The sequence below is a fragment of the Setaria italica genome, chromosome I, assembly GCF_000263155.2.
Source record: "Setaria italica strain Yugu1 chromosome I, Setaria_italica_v2.0, whole genome shotgun sequence".
Lineage (NCBI taxonomy): Eukaryota > Viridiplantae > Streptophyta > Magnoliopsida > Poales > Poaceae > Setaria > Setaria italica.
Window position 1 is genome coordinate 35,504,754 of NC_028450.1, and position 13,166 is coordinate 35,517,919.

The following is a 13,166-nucleotide window of genomic DNA, read 5'->3' on the forward strand; positions in this document are numbered from 1 at the left end:
TTATCTAGGGCATGATTCTCACGAATATAGTTATGAAGACACATGGTAGCTGCAACCATCGTCATTTTCTTTTCCAAAGGGTAACTCAACATCTTGAGAAGGATTCTCCATTTCATTTTCCAAACACCAAAAGTACGCTCTACCACATTACGAATACTGGAGTGCAAATGGTTAAAAAGCTCTTGCTCACCACTAGGAGCCGGACCTCTCCGCCAATCAGGTACATGGTATCTTTCACCCTAGTATGGCGCCAAGTATCCAGGACGATTTGGGTATCCGGCATCGACAACGTAATATTTTCCTGGACACAAATGTGGAAAGACAAATAAAGAAGTAATTAGAAGATGTACTAACGTTAGCATTCTACATACAAATAGGTTAACATACCTACAGGAGGGTGTGGGAATGTGTCATGATCATTTTCCAATGCATGAAAGAGCACACTAGTGTCATGCATAGAGCCAGGTTGCCCTATAGAAGCATATGTAAATCGCATATCAAAGTCAACAATAGCAAGAACATTCTGGGTTGCTTTCCCGGTTCGACCAATGTATCTAATAAAATCATGCTGAGATGGTGTCGCTGAAATATGAGTACCATCTAGTGCTTCAATGCAATCCTTAAAATATGGCATCATCCTGCGATCTCCAGTAATTCTAGTGTGTGTTGTACAGAAATTAGGATCAATTGGTCGTATGTAATCCTGACACATAGCCACCACACACGTGAGGACCTCATCAAATTTTCTGCTTATTGTCTCCCCAGAACGCTTGAATACACCATATAGACCACTATTAGACCAACCATGACCACACACAACTAGAAAGATGGCAAGTGATTCAATAGAGTTCATATGAAGGGATGACTTGAGCCCATAAGTACTCACTAATAGATCATGCGGCCTATAAAAGAGAGATGCAGTCATCCTGAACATCTTATGACTTTGGCCTAGAGTGTTTAGTTTTTCCAGAGTCCATCCATATCCACTTTGACCTGGCATAGCAGTTTCATGCTTGTCATGATATGTCATAAAATATTTCCCTGCAACAACAGCGCTTGCAAAAAGATTGTTCTGCACCGACCAAATCAACTCAATAGTCTTTGAAGCCCACTCATCAGCATCAGAAGAACCACGGTCATTTAAACAGGACACATGAATAAGCAACAACCAATACCATGAATAATAGTAGTAACAAGACAACAAACTAGCACAAATTATTGGAATTCAAACAAACTAGCACAAATTATTGGAAGTTATACAGGAACAAATGTACTACAAGGGTTCATGCAAATTAAAAAGGATACAAGGATTCATACAAAAAATGCTCTGTTCTACTTATCCACAACATTTCTATTCATCCACTCATACTTTTTCGTCAGCCACTGGAATCTCTCCTCGGCAGTGTCTAAAGTCATAAACATCTCCCTTTCCGCTCTCTTGGTAAAAACTATGGATGCAATGAAGTGTTCATTTGTCCCAGTTGTAGCACCACAATCCTTAACCAATGCCATTACATCTTGGATGGAACAACCAGATGTATCCTCCCTCCTTGCAATAGACTCACAAGATGCGGTCGTTCTCTCATTCATCTCCACAATTTTTCCCATCTGTTCTTGAAACCATTGACCACTAGCAGTCTTTGGTTTCCTTCCCCTGGTGCTCTTAGTCACTCTAGCTCTCTTTCCTCTCACACTTGTAGGTGTCACTTCTTGCCTCACTGTCATCATCATCGTCAGCTGCATCATCATCCTCATCATCGTCAACAGGCAATGGTGCATCCTCACGAGTCAGGTTTGCTTCAGATGGTCGTACACCACTAGAGGCACACCAATGATCATCACTAGTGTTGCGAATATCTTCAAACATAATCCCCAGCTGGTCCTCATTTTGAATGCCCTTATTCTTAAATCTGTTAGCTCCCTTTATAGCTTGCAATGAAATAAAAGAATGGTTTATCACATAACTTTCATAAGCTATTAGTGCCTGAAAAGAGGCAAAAAATGCAAGCATAACAATATTTGTATGAGTTGCATCCCATCCAATGCCCGTCTCCTTATTTATCAATTTCTTCCAAATAACATAATCAGTTTTCAACCTATCCTATTTATTTTTGAATTGTTTTCTATTGTACTCAATCCCAGTCCTCTGTTTGAACTTTTCCATTACATTCTTATACCCAGCCTTATTTAAATGTGTGTTATCACGATTTCCTATCAGTACTTCGGCTGCAAAAAGCTCACACACTATTTGGGTATTCTCATCACACCAATCGGCAGTGCTGTTGGCAACAAAGAAAAGGTTGTTATAAGTTGAAGTATGGCTTTTTCTCAGTTTTGACATGTATGGCTTTGACATGTTATAAACACGCATCACAAACATGTATGGCTCATCAATTTCATACAAAAATTTCTATCTTCTTCTAACACAAGACATTCTCCATTAGCAAGACATTATGGAATGTGTATTACAAAGAGTAGCATTTATCACCTGGAATCAGTGAGGTCGACATCAACATCCGTAGATGCAGCACGCTCCGCTGGCCTCATTGCACGGCCACCTCTCGCACCAGTACTGTTGGAGGTATGCCCTAGAGGCAATCATAGAGATGATGATATTCCATTTGTATCCATGATTTGTATATTGTGTTCATTGAATATCCATTAAAGGCTACTTGAATTGATTTGCAATTATGTGAATTGTATGTGAAACTTTTTACTTGTATGGTTATTCTAAAGTTGTCCCTAGTCGGAGTTCATGTGAGGACACACATGAATATTAGACTAGCACATGTATTAGTTGATGACTATGTTTCACAAGTCATGGACATGGAGATGTTGAACTAATAATGTGGACACATGTGGAGACATGTGCTAGGACTGACCCAACACGAGAAGTAGTTCTCTCTTATAACAACATATACGCTTTGTCCTTAGACCTGAGATTGTCGCATGTATTCTAGATGTGGATCGACCTACTTAGGGGCTATCAAACGCTACGCCGTAACAGGGTAGTTATAAAGGTAGCTTTCGGGTTTGTCAAGAAGCATGCTATGAGACATGGTCAATCAAGATGGGATTTGCCCCTCTCTGATTGAGAGTGATATCTCTGGGCCCCTCGAGTGATCGGATCCGAAAATGCATGGCCATGCTACGTACGGTTAAGAGTTAACCTACAAAGGGATTCCGAATCACAGGATCGAGAAAGAGCGGTCGGCTTGAAGCTAGACCAAATATCGTGAGGCAAAGGGAATAGCATGTATATTATGTTGTGATGGTTCGTCTGATATGATCTTCGTGTGCGTATAGGAGTTGGCACGTCTTGCTAGAGGCCGCTACCGACTATTGGGCCGAGTAGGAGTACTCGGGCCATGTCTATACGTATCCGAACCCATAGGGTCACACACTTAAGGGGCTGGAAGCCCAATTCGGATCTGATCCGAGTTGGATTAGGTTTAGAAGTACTAATGGGCCTCGGACCCAGAGGCCCGTCAGGAACCTCTATAAATAGAGGGGTGGGGGCGCCCTAGGGTTTACACCTTTTGGCGAAACACACCTGCCGCGCCTCCCACGCCCTCGCCTGTTGCAACTCGCGGATCTAGCAGTCCGGCTTGCGACGCTTCCTCCCTGCACGTGTGGATACCTTGGAGGTGTTGTGCCTGCAGCACTTGGACGAGCCGTCGACGAGCCGCTGACAAGCCACGACGAGCCGCGGCACCGGAGGCGATCTTGCTGCACGTGGACGAGCTGCTGGACGTGACGTGATCGACTACGTACGACTACGTTGATCGACTACGTACGACTACGTGATCGTCTTCACCGCATCGACGCATATCTACATCTTCCGCACCAGTAGTGCGTCGAGTGGTAATCCCGTGATCCTTATACGACAGTTCTTCCTGGTTATACGCGGTAGAAATTTTTGAATTGCGCTAGTGTAGCCTACCTCATAACCCTACAAGTATCACCTCTCCCAGCACGACGGCGACTTGGATTGGCCACAATGGGCACTTCCTCTTCGATTCCTCCGGTGGCACCGGCCTCTGGACCAAGCCAGTCGAGCCAATCAGGCCCTAGAACCTCCGCAGCCGCAGCCGAAGCCCTCCACCAATCCGGCCATTCTCCAGTGGCGGCGGCGGCGGTGGCTGTAGCAAATGCTCCAGCGCCTCCCCTAGACGGTCCAGCTGCCGCGCTCGCAGCCGCTGCAGCAAGAAAGGTCGTGTGGCCGCCTCGCCATGCACCCGCACCCAAGGCAGGGTCGCCCGCGCCATGAGGGGAGGCGGCACCGGTGGCTTGAAGGGAGGCAGCGCCGGCGGGTTGAGGGCCGGCAGCCTGATGGGAGGCGGCGCCGGCGGGTTGAGGGTAGGCGGCGCCGGCGGGATGCAGAGAGCCAGCGCCAGCCGGACGAGGGGAGGCGACGCCTCCGGGAAAACGGGCCAGTGGATCAGGATGGCCTCCGCCGGATCCATCCATTCCGCCACCATTTCATCCACCTGTCGCCCCTGCCGATTCATCCCTGAACGGCGCCGCCAGAAGGTTCGCGGGAGGAGGAGCGTGAGAGAGGAGGCAGGCGGATGGGGGAGATAAAACTGGTAGGGAATTGATGAGGGCGGTGGCAAAAGTTGTAATTTCTATCAACTTGGATGCATGTGGACGGGAGAAGCCGGAGGGAGCCATTTTTTTGGCTCCTCGCGCGCCGTTGTTTTTGCGTGCGGCTTTTGGCCGGCTCACGGGCTGAAGCTATTTTTGTCTGACGCGTTTGGGATAGCTTGTGCTGAAGCTGCAGCGAGAGCTGCTCGGAGAGCCATGCCAAAGGGGCACTAAAGGAAACGGATTGAGATCCGGTGAATATGTTCTCAGTCCAACGAAAACATATACGTAGCAAAGGAACATAGAAACCAAAAGAAACATCCAAGGACCAAAGTAATATACTTACCTAAAGAGAACATATTCAGAAAAGAAACACATAGGAGGCAAAGGAAATCCCCAGCACGTGATGATAAAATCACATGACACGATGATGATAAAAACCAAGTGATCCAATGATAAAATGATAAAATCTCAGTAAGCGCTGTGATAAAATCCAACTGGCCATGAATGATAGAATCTGGGATCACGGTGATAAAATCAGGCTGCTAATGATAAAATTTCGGTGCATGATGATAAAATCCTAGGACATGATTACGATTTAATCCAAGTGGACTTAGAATAATAAAATCGGGTTCGATTATGATAAAATCAGCGCGCGGGTGATAAAATCCCAGAACATGATAAAATCTCATCACGCAGATTTTATCATCAGCTACGGTAGAGAGAAAGAGAGACCTTGCTGCTCGTGTGCTCCACGACCGTGCTGCCTCCGGGAGAGAGAGAGAGCGCTTGAGGCACTAGTTTGTAGAGGCCGGGAGAGAGCGAGCGCTTGAAGCACTAGCTAGGCCGGGCGGGCTGACTTTTTTGTTTTTTAGCCATTTTTACGAAAGATTCTCACAAATAGACTCCTGGCGGAACAAATTCCAAAAATGGACCCTTAGCTTGGCGCCATCCACGCTGGCGCTAAGCTATAACGTCTCGGCGCCAGCTATCCTGGCGCCAAGGTCTATACATAGCTGCTGAAGCGGATGCCGACGTGGCGGGGGTTTGGCGCCATCATGGATGGCGCCAAGCCTTGGCGCCAAGCTTGGCGCCGTAGATCTTGGCGCCGAGCTATCTACCCCGTACTTCTACGCGTTTCTAACTAAACAAGTATAATTATTCCGAGGAGTAAATGTAGAAAAAAGATTCAATAGTGGGATTCGAACTCAGGTCTTCAGGATAAGAAGCCCACCTCCTAACCAGTTGAACCACAGCTTAGGTTGTTGGTTCCGCTAGGGGCCTATTTGTGAGAATCTTTCGAAAAAGGGCTAAAATATAAAAAAGTCGGCCGGGCGGGAGGGAGAGAGAGAGAGAGCTTGCGGTATCCGGCAGTAGCTGACCGGCTAGCTTGTTCGATACACGAGTTGTCCAGTTTGTAGCTTGTGGCCCAATCGGCTAGCTGACCGACCCAATCGCCATAAACTCTCGGTTGTGGCCCAATCGGTCGCAGTGCCTTCCGCGAGGACCGAGGATGACTTGAGGCGACGGACGCGACGGCACGTATTTAATGTGAAAACGGTGGGAAAAAAAAGAAGAAGCAGACAGACATGCTCAAGCTCAACACATACAGATACAAGGCGAGCATGAGCAGCTGAGCAAATGCTCCGATTCTCTTTTCTCGAATATGAAGGAAGACTGAACATCATCAATATTAAGAACAAGATTGAGTTACAAACGCGAGACATCAGTTCACCAAAGAAACCAGGCTAGTACGATTTTGCACAAACTAAACTAGAAAAAAAACAATAGAGAGTCTCCACTACAGCTAAAACAACAGAAAGCGCGGCGCCACATCGCGCTGCAGCTCCTACCTGAATTTTTTTTCTTTTCCTTTTTTTTTGACTTCCGGTCCTGAATAACCGCTTTGTTCCTTCAACAGATGCGAGGTTACCAGTATAACGAGAGTCCACACATATCATCTTCCCCTTGACAGCCATAGAGCAAGAGCACAACTGTCACCACCAGGAATCCGCGTCTCCACCAAAGAGATGCTGAAGGCCAGGAGGACCAGAATGCCAGCCCCAGAGAGAATGCGTCACCAAATTTGTTTTCCAAATTGGCAGGTCAGTAGGATTTGCACAGGGGACTGGGCTATCTCTGCAGGTGCCATCTAGAATTTGCATGAAACCTTGCGTGGATAACAGGAATCAGGGTACACGCCATCTTCTGAACATACATTGTACAGCTTCATATATGCAGACACTTGCTTTGTGGCCTGAAAGAGAATGTTCAAGTTTAACCTGGGAAGACTTTGTAGTAGACGGCAACAGAAAAATATTTTAGAAATAAGGAGGTAACTGTGTTTCTTTGTCGTGTATCTTATCAACTTGAAGAAAAATGCTACAAAAGAACAGAGCCTTGCTTCAGGAAAATATGTGATGGATTTTTAAAGTTAAACAACAATTATAGAGCTTACCAAATGCATAGCCTTTTACAGTTTTACCTTTTGGTTAGTGCAACATAAACCAAGAATTATGTCAGCCGTGCAACATGTCTTACTACAAAACCCCACCCACCTGTCGCCCTCAAAAAAAAAAACCCCACCCACCTGTCTTTTTATTGCTATGAAAAGTACATCCGTGTTAATCTTCAGGTGATTCCTATCAAAAGTACCTCTGGTGATTTCTACCACGTCCGACGCACCTCAGAGTTCAAAATTGCAGGTTTACTGAAGAATTCATAAAATCTAGGACTTAGCTCTGAACTGAGAAGCACAACTGAGCTGGAGATCTACACGACTCTCATGAATTCATTGCATTTCTTTCTGACCACAGCATCCAGAGGAAGGTGACTGAGAATGTAAGCATCACTTCCTTTTGCAGACTGTAAATGAGAGTGCAGTCCAGTGTTCCTCCAATTGTGGTCACGTTTAGTTCACTCCAAAATCCCAACTTTAGCACTATGCAAAAAGAAGATTCCCTATCACATCAAACTTGCGGTACATGTATGGAGTACTGAATGCAGATGAAATTAAAAACTAATTGCACAGTTTTATTGTAATTTGCGAGACGAATCTTTTGAGCCTAATTAGTCAATATTTGGACAATAATTCACAAATACAAACGAAACGCTACAGTGTTGCTACAGTAATTTTGACACCCCAAAGTTGGGCAACTAAACAAGGCCGTATTTCCTTCCAGCAGGCTTGAATTGAATATACTTGCATCTAAGAAAGTGTGCCCCTATTCATCAAGTCAATATCGATGTCCCTCCCCATGATTTTTGTACGCAAAGGCAGACTGTCATGTGCTACTCGCCATATGAACATTTTGATCCTTTTTTTAAAAAAAAAAACTTATGGAATTTTGATCTCTTTTTCTAAAAAAAATGGACATTCTGTCATTCTGATCTTGAATTCTTGATTGGGCAGCGTCAGCTCCAAATCTTTTTTCCAAGGGGGAGCAGCAGAGAAGGAAACGTGCTTACTAATGGGCCAGGCCTAACATGGGCCTACTTACTAGGGACTTATTCGTATTCGTATATACCCAGCCCGAAAGCCGAATAACTATCCCCCACGTGGCCCTGTCCTCCTACGATTCTGAAGAAAAAAATCCCCTCCAAAAAAATAGAAAGAAAGTTACCACTTTAAAAAAACACAAACCGAAAACATGGCATAAAACCACCGATTGCAAGGATCTGACCTCTAGGGTTTTAGGCTTATTTTCTCGCCGTCGCCGCCATGTATGGGGACTCCGGCGAAGCACCCCCGTGACGCGGCGGCGGCCTCGCGCATCCCCCAGCGCCTCCAGGCCGCGGCCGCCACGGTCTCCACCGCCCAGATCCTCCGCGCCTCCGGCTACTGCGCCGCGGAGGCCGCCGCGCTCCGCGCCCTCTCCGACATCGCCGGCCGCTACATCGAGTCCCTGGGCCGCGCCGCCGCGGCCCTCGCCGAGGCCCACGGCCGGACGGAGCCCAACGTCGCCGACGTCGTCCTCGCGCTCGAGGAGCACGCGCTCGGCGGCTTCCCCGGCGCGTCCGACCCCGCGCGGCCCGTGCTCTGCTCCGGCGCGCTCGCCGAGCTCGCCGGGTTCGTCGCCGCGGTGACGGAGGTGCCGTTCGCGAAGCCCCTGCCGAGGAGGGATCCGGGCTCCGGCTGCGGCAAGGGGTGGGAGAGCTTCGCGGCTGCGGAGCGGGAGCCGCCGCTGAGGCACGTCCCGCACTGGCTGCCCCGCTTCCCCGAGGGGTGGGAGGAGCGGCTGCGCGGCAGCGTCGAGGCGGCGGCGGCGAAGGATGACGAGGACACCGGGGGAGTGATAACGGTGATGCCAAATGGTATTGTCGTGGAAAATGGCAGGAGAGCGGCCGTGCCGGAGAACAGGGAGAAGGTGTCGTTCCGCTTGCGGGAGAAGCGGCGGCGGCGGCGGCTTGCGGTGCCACCGGAGAAGAGCGGTGGTGCTTTGGAACGATCCGGGAAAAAACAAGAAAATTTCATGTAAAAGTTTACTCGATGTATGCTGAGTGCGCATCGAAACCGCGACCGAGATGGACGCGGCACGCTGCGCTCGACACTGTACACCACCGAAACAGAGCATGCTCCGGTTGTAAAATTGCACGGATTTAGTTATTTATCGTTTGCACAAGTTCAGTTCATTCACCGAAGCAGAGCATGCTCTGGTTGTAAAATTGCACGGATTTAATTATTTATCACGTTTGCACAAGTTCAGTTGATACAACGTGAATATTTTTTATTTTAGTTATGCAATTGTTTTTCAGCTGCTCTCGAGTAAAGGAAGTTTTTTTTTCCAAGATGTTGCACACGCGTTGTTTGGAGTTTTTTTAAAACGATCCGGGCAGGAGAGATGCCGATTATATTAAAAAAAAGGTTTCAGACTGCACTAGTACAAACAATCAAAAAGCAAGATCATTTGAGGAGAATCAAATGAATCATGCCCCCTCCGTTCCAAATTGTAGGTCGTTTTGGCTTTTCGAAAAGTCAAACGACCTACAATTTGGAATGGAGGGAGTAGCCCAGGATGACTTTTGTTTATACTCGCATTTGCTACTTTTGTGATGGCTAACAACGACTACAATGATGACGAGCCCAACAAAATGGAGAACAATTAGCGACGAGAGTAATTTAATCAGCAAACTGGACTCTAATACTTGAGTGGTTGCTACTTGCTAGGCAACGGCTACAATTTTTTTTTGGGTAATTGGCAGGTGCTCTGGCTTCTCATTTAGCAACGGCCAACGGATACGAGGGTGAATACAAAAGTGGACATAAGCAAACCATAGAGACAGCTATTTCGTTCTCAATTGGAGTTAACATACACAGGACAGTTATTTCTTACTTAAAAGAAATATGCTTAGCATTTTATTCACTCGCCAAAGTAAAAACATTTTGTGAGAATCGTCTCTGCCTCAGTGCCTCACAGTGCAGATCAAGCGTATATACGTACATAAAGCAAAGAGCATTGACAAAAGGTTGAAAGTTTGAAACAGCAAAGAGCACGAACTTGACAGGATTTTAGCACACATCGCGTGAGGTGGGACCATCAGGTTGGCGATGGCTCACGCGTCCATCTCCGTCCAGGTCAGCGGGAAAGCCTCCTCGAAAACAGCCTGGTCATACAGCACCGGCTTCCCGGGCTCCTCCGGCCACACCAGCGTCGCCGTCCCGGCCGCGGCGCTGAGAGCCTCCATGAACGCCTCGCACGCGGCGATGACGCGCTGCCAGTTATACCCCTTGGTGGCGGCCTCGACGCGCAGCATCTCCTTCTGGATCCGGCGCACGCAGGGCTGTTTGGTTGGAGCCCGGCCAAAAATGCCTGGTGAGAACTGCTGCCTGTATACTGCCTGGGAGTTCGTTTGGTTGGAACCCTTGAGCTTCTGCCTGCTCAGAGCTGCCTGCGCTTGCTGCCTGGACGCCAGGCGTACAAAATCGGTCGCCTGGCTCCCGTCGGACCTGCCTGGGACTAATCAAGCGATTCACCACCGCACAAACACACTTTGCCCTTTTAGACTTCCCATTCTGTCTTTCAAAAAATAATTCTGTCACCTCATTTTCTCGCATGCATGGAAGAAGAAAACAGGAAGGATTTCTTGATTTTGTGTTCCGAATTGCACTTTCCTTTCGTTCTTACATTGTAATTTCATCCGGGAAAAATATTTCTGAACTTTTTCTTTCTTTTTTTCAATTCAACCAGTTCCATTTGATCTGCTTGCTAGCATTTGATTTACCACTTTACTTTTATTTTCTAATCGTGCTTTCATTTATATAGAAAAATATGCAACTGTATTAAGGTGACAAAATTTTTGTGCTGACCGAGAGAGATGGTAATCAAGATGTACTTGTGGTGTTGATACTACAAAATCCAGGCAATTCATGACGTACCAAATGCTGCCTGCCCCTTTTCTTCGTGCAGGCATGATTTCATGATCTCAACCAAACGACACCATGGAATTAGGGTCTGCCTGACCAGGCAATTTCGCCATCAATAACAGGCAGTTCACAGGCAGCTCAAATGTCCGGGCAACTTGATGAGAGCTGCATCCAAACAAGCCCGAACTTACCGTGGTCGACGGACAGCAAGACCTCCGCCTCGGGGAAGCGGGCGCCGGCGTCGAACGGCGCCGGGTGCTGGAACAGGCCCCGGACGGTGGCCCTCGCGTCCTCGCGGGCCGCCTGCTCGAGGAGGCGCAGCGCGGACACGACGTCGTCGTAGCGCGCCCAGCGGTGGGCGCGCGCCATCTGGAGGGGCACGGCCGGGCCGTAGCCGCCGTCGGTGGCGTTGCGGATGACGCGGGGGATGTGGCGCCGGTCGTCGTTGTCGGCGTCGCCCGCGTCGCGCGGTGCTGCTCGCTTCATTGTTCGGTGTGGGACGAGACCAGAGAGGCAGAGAGGGCTCGGCCTTGGCATTATGAAGAGGTGGGGGCGTGGGGCCTTGACTTTGAGGTGGGGTTGACTTTTGAGACGTGAACGACGGAGCAAGTTGACATTGCAGCGGCAGCGGTAGTGGTAGTAAAGTAGCAGTGGATGGAAATGAGAAGGCGAGAGAGATACATGCTGCCAGTAGTGCCGGTACAGCGTGACAGTGCAAATAGCATGAGCACGACCATGATTCCGACACTGAATTAAACCCCGTACTACTCCTACATTACTTTGTTTTTTTCAAAATAGTCATCATCCTCCCTGAACTTTGCAACGAGGATCAAGTTCGTCCCTCAACTTCCATATTGGTCAATCTAGTCCCTCAACTTTATCAAACTCATCCTTTGTGCTCATATGGAGCTCCATATTAGCATGAAACTGATGCGAAAAATCTTTTATACCGTTGTCTCCTTTCCCTCTTTAATTTCCACCGTTAGCAGTACAAATCCAAAATAAATATGAGCATATTGTGTTTATCGAGAGAGTATGAATACATATGTGGAGAGTGTATACCGTACTTATGTGAGAACATGTCAATTTCAATTTTAAAGCATGTGTACATACACTGAATTGTATATATACCAAAATAATATAAGTACATACTTGTTTGGTTACATACATTTTGCATATCAAATTCGTATGGGCATGACTAGATACATTTTTTAGAAATCATATTATTTTGTATTAGTTAAAAATATACTGTTTTGTGTATATATTAAAGGAGCATGAGCACATACATGTTTGATCTACAAGAGTCAAGGGTAGAAGTGACTTTTAGCATTAGTCTCATGCTAATTTAGAGCACTGCATCAACATAAGGACGAGTTTGATCAAAAAATGGAAGTTGAGGAACTAAATTGGTTAATTTAGGGATGAATTTAACCCTCGGTGCAAAGTTCAAGGACCACAATACCTATTTTGCCTCTTTTTTTTTTGAAGGTACTCCTACATTACATCTGTGATACATAATCGGAGAATCCAAAACTCTGCCGTAGATTAACTAGCATGGCAACATTTCCGTATTTTTAACCTGTAAAAAAAAACAAGCGGAGTGCACAGCTTTGTCCCAACAAATAAGACAGCGTCGTCCCCTAGGCAGCCTAACGACAACCACCGGCGCACATCCCGTGTCATTTGCAACGCCGCCGGCGCGCGGGACCCGCCTGTTGGCTACAGCCTACAGCTCGGGCCTGGCCTTTCAGATGGGCGGCGCCCACTGCTCACTGCTGGGCGTCCAGGCTGCCGCGGGGAATACCAGCAGTTTATGGTCTGCGCGTGCGAGGCTTTCATGGTTCACGGATGACGGATCGTGAGAAATTCATTCTGGTTGCTGGCTTGCTGCTGCTCTTTGGTTTTGTTGCCCGCTTTCCCTCGCTGATTTAGTCAGTTTGTTTGTTTGGCTGCGAAAAGACGATTTTCGGAAAACGTTCGATCCCGTGAATCAAATTATGGCAAAATGATCATCCTTTCAGCGACGAACGAAAAGCTACCTGCTCAATCTACATTGCAATCTCCCCGTCAGCCTGGCACAACACAAAGCCGCCTGCACAGCGTCTTTCAGCGCAATGGCTTGATCGAGCTCGACTGCAGTGGCAACGGAGCAAGCCATCCTGGCTACAGTGCCATAGATGCATGTCAAGGCAATCACGTCCACAGCGGTTTTCCA

At 47.5% G+C, this 13,166-nt stretch overlaps 2 protein-coding genes across 2 annotated transcripts; one reads left to right on the forward strand and one right to left on the reverse strand.

The window, feature by feature from the left end:
- Positions 1 to 4,070: 4,070 nt before the first annotated feature.
- LOC105914309 (uncharacterized proline-rich protein-like) lies at positions 4,071 to 4,481 on the reverse strand. Its single transcript, XM_012845571.1, has one exon. The coding sequence runs from the start codon at positions 4,479 to 4,481 to the stop codon at positions 4,071 to 4,073; it is 411 nt and encodes a 136-aa protein (XP_012701025.1).
- Positions 4,482 to 8,247: 3,766 nt separating this feature from the next.
- On the forward strand, positions 8,248 to 9,287 carry LOC101773421 (transcription initiation factor TFIID subunit 8). Its single transcript, XM_004955107.3, has one exon. The coding sequence runs from the start codon at positions 8,313 to 8,315 to the stop codon at positions 9,063 to 9,065; it is 753 nt and encodes a 250-aa protein (XP_004955164.1). The 5' UTR covers positions 8,248 to 8,312; the 3' UTR covers positions 9,066 to 9,287.
- The last annotated feature ends 3,879 nt before the right edge of the window (positions 9,288 to 13,166 follow it).

Coding starts and splice junctions, on each gene's coding strand:
- LOC101773421 (XM_004955107.3), top strand. CDS start 8,313: ATGGGGACTCCGGCGAAGCACCCCCGTGACGCGGCGGCGGCCTCGCGC.
- LOC105914309 (XM_012845571.1), bottom strand. CDS start 4,481: ATGGTGGCGGAATGGATGGATCCGGCGGAGGCCATCCTGATCCACTGG.